This window comes from Nansenia antarctica (assembly GCF_963989245.1).
Source record: "Nansenia antarctica genome assembly, chromosome: 16".
NCBI lineage: Eukaryota > Metazoa > Chordata > Actinopteri > Argentiniformes > Microstomatidae > Nansenia > Nansenia antarctica.
In genome coordinates this window covers 7,497,639-7,501,124 of record NC_137686.1, presented here as the reverse complement: position 1 = coordinate 7,501,124, position 3,486 = coordinate 7,497,639, and the positions used below count along the sequence as shown (strand labels likewise).

General features: G+C 40.5%; 1 protein-coding gene across 1 annotated transcript; it reads left to right on the top strand.

Annotated features, from left to right (window-relative positions):
- Positions 1-377: 377 nt before the first annotated feature.
- LOC308171570 (complement C1q-like protein 4) lies at positions 378-2,982 on the top strand. Its single transcript, XM_080546437.1, has 5 exons — positions 378-609; positions 902-943; positions 1,042-1,125; positions 1,525-1,656; positions 2,000-2,982. The coding sequence occupies exons 1-5, from the start codon at positions 465-467 to the stop codon at positions 2,281-2,283; spliced, it is 687 nt and encodes a 228-aa protein (XP_080402563.1). The 5' UTR covers positions 378-464; the 3' UTR covers positions 2,284-2,982.
- Positions 2,983-3,486: the final 504 nt, after the last annotated feature.

Genomic DNA, 3,486 nt, shown 5'->3' with positions numbered 1-3,486 from the left:
AGTAATGAATATGTTAATATTAATGATAGTATTATTATTGCTTTGTTGTTTTGAGGAAGTGGTGACTCACTCTGAAAGGTTTCCCCTGATTGCCAAGTTGAACAGGGTTCATCATCTGCACGTGTCACTGATATCTCCTGGTAATGGTTAAACAGGTGAACACACTGTATATAAAGGAGAGAATTACAAGGTAAAAACAACAGAGAAGAAAAGAGACATCCAGTTGAAGAATGAAGACACCTGTGGTTCTGCTGACGTTGCTGTGCTGCTGTCTGTCTGGGGCGCAGGTTCAGAGAGACACTGGAGATGGAGGCAGTGAGAATGACATCACTCAACAGGTTCTCTACAGAGAAGGAGACAGCAGAGTGAAGGACATTCAGACTGAGACACAGAGAACTGAACCTGCAGCCTCAACACTCTCCCAACAAACCTGCCAGCCTGACATCCACGCTGTGCTGAGAGAGATGAGCGCTATGATGGCAGAGCAGAGAGTCCAGATGAGACACACACAGGCAGAGATGAGAGACACACAGGACAGACTGAGAGCTGTGGAGGACAGACTGAGGGCCAGTGAGAGCCAGGTGGAGGAGCTGAAGACAAAGAATGAAGGTGAGAGCCAGGTAAAATGTATTGTGTGATAATTACTAATAAATGAGCTTATATACCCAAAATATAAAGTTAACTGTATTGTTTGTAAACAATTGTGTGGCTCTGTTAAGTCCTCAGATTCAGAGATGTGTCTATGAATCTGAGAGTGGTCATATTCTCCCCTGCCTCATCTAATGAAACAAGTAGCAGGCCAGACATTTGGCTGGAAAAAAAGAATAAAGAATTGCACCTTTATGTCAAAAGATATTTTCATTTGACCATCACAGTTTTTTTGTCTATGTTTGTATTACAGCCCAAGACACAACACTTGAGAGTCAGAGGAGAGAAAATGAAGGTATAGTTAGTGTGTTAAAAACACAATATATTTGACTTACCTTGGAAACCTGGTTTACAGTTTTGGTTGACTCAGGCCTATGCAATGTTTCTTTTCAGCACAAGCCATTGAGCTTACCTCCTTGAAAGCCAGGTCACACCACACTGACAGTCAAGTGGAGGAGCTGAGGAGGGGAAATGAAGGTAACATCAGAAAATATTCTTAACAGTATTTACAATCAGCGTCAGGTGACAAGCAGCTTATAAAACATTAATATATTGTACACCATTGATAAATTGATCATTTAAGCTTAGATGCTCACAGCCAACAAACTATCAACTGCAAATCTATAAAATATCTACTGTATTTATATATTTAGTAGATATAGATATTGATATACACACACACACACACACACACACACACACACACACACACACATATGCATGCATGCATCATGAACAAAAGGTAATTTGTCACTTTGTTTAATGTTTACTAGTTAACAAACTAAGTAGTAATGTTCAGTTTATAATCAGAACGTGGTCATCCAGTACAGACAGTTACCTCCACCACTGACAAAAGGTCTCATCTGTGTCTCTCAGTCAGCAAGGTGGCTTTCTCAGCCTCACTACTGGCTTCAGGAGGTGGAAACACAGGACCCTACAATGTCCAAACCCCTCTGGTCTTCAGACACGTCATCACAAACTCTGGCAATGCTTACAACTCAAACACAGGTATGGTACAGTACTCTAAAGTCAGACACGTGTAAAGAAATAAAAAACACATCTGTCCGAGATATTATCCATTCTATTTCTACCTCACAGTTTTGTCAACAATTATGTGTGTAGATCCACATACAGTCAGGGAGGCTCAGTTCAATACAATGGAGGAATGAGAAACTTCCTACTTCTTACTGTTTACTCATGTATTCATACAGCAACTTCCTACTTCTTACTGTTTACTCATGTATTCATGCAGCAATGGCTTTTACAACAGATTCAATGAATAAAACAGAAACAAATAAGTGCAGCTGGTCAACATGTTATCATCAATCATAAATATGTGTTGTATTTACAGGTTTCTTCACAGCACCAGTGAAGGGTGTTTACCAGTTCCAGTTTTACCTATATGGCCAAGGTCACAGTTCACATCCTACAGGCGGCGTCTTGGTCAAGAATGGACAGCCTGTAGTTATAGCTTATGAACACCAACCAACCGTTTGGGTAAACCCCTCTAATGGAGCCTCACTGCTGCTGGAGGTGGGAGATTTAGTCTTTGTGCAACTCTGGCAGAACGCATGGGTGCATGACAATCAAAACCACCACACCACCTTCAGTGGCCACCTGCTGTTCCCTATGTGAAGGGAAGCCCATTCAGTCATTTACTGTTGTTAGATCAGATTAGACTCAACTTTATTGTCATTAACAGAGTACAAATACAAAGACAACGAAACACAGTTTGGCATCTAACCAAATAGTGCAAATAGTGCAAAAACCATGAATGTATGTACAGTGCATGGTGGGACAGTATACAATATTTCAATATGTATAATTAAGTAATTAAGTAAATGAATATAAAGTCAGTATACGTGCAATGAATATGAATATAAAAAGTCAGTATATGAGCATGAATATCAATATGTACAGTAACTCAGTTACTCAGTCAGTGTTCCTGAGTTCTCTGTTTTCATCATGTATGTTGTAAGATAATACATCAACCTGAGTAAAGGACGTCGAAGTACATTAACGTGCATATTGGGTTATAAGTCATGTAAAATATCTGTGTAAAAATGTGTAATGTGTTCTATGTGTTTGTGTGTACTGTATGTTAACGATCTGATGTAAAGTGCCGTCTCAGATTGGGATTATGTTCATTTAAGACTGGCCATGTTTTCACCTGAACCCTGCCTTCAGCTCTACAGTAGCCAGGTAGAACATCACACTGACGTTCAATAGACTGGTGAAGTGGGACAAACAGTTCAAATCAATATGTTCAAACTGATTCATTCATATTGTACTGACCACTGATAGAAATGATAGAGAATGATGCAAGTATGACTACTGACATATTGAATAAAGATACTATAGGACAACAACAAGGGCTATTTTACTGAGAGCCAACGACAGCCTAACCCTAACTTGTTTAACAGACCTTCTGTAAATCAATCAATAAATAATTGTTTATTGTCATGCAGTCAACCTCAATTCAATTCAACAATGTCATTCAATTGTTGGAATTCAGTATTTCTTGCTCTAGGCCTAGTTTCAGCCATAGTCACTGGCCCTGGAGCAATTAGGGGTTTACATGCCTTGCTCAAGGGCACATGCAGCTCCCTCCTGAGGTGGGGATCGAACCAGCGACCTTCCGACTGCTAGCCAGCCTCTCTAACCTCTAGACTACCACCGCCCCCTGTAGCAGTAGTTCCACTGGAGGATGGTCAGTTACCTTCATGAGGACTGAGGTACTGGACATACCCATACATAGTAACAGGAGAATGTAGGCGACGTCCACACAGTTCATGTGGGAGCAGATTGTCAGTCTTTAGTGTGTGCTCCATTACCACG

Coding starts and splice junctions, on each gene's coding strand:
- LOC308171570 (XM_080546437.1), top strand. CDS start 465: ATGAGCGCTATGATGGCAGAGCAGAGAGTCCAGATGAGACACACACAG. Junction 610..901: donor GCTGAAGACAAAGAATGAAG/GTGAGAGCCAGG, acceptor TTTGTATTACAG/CCCAAGACACAACACTTGAG. Junction 1,126..1,524: donor GCTGAGGAGGGGAAATGAAG/GTAACATCAGAA, acceptor TGTGTCTCTCAG/TCAGCAAGGTGGCTTTCTCA.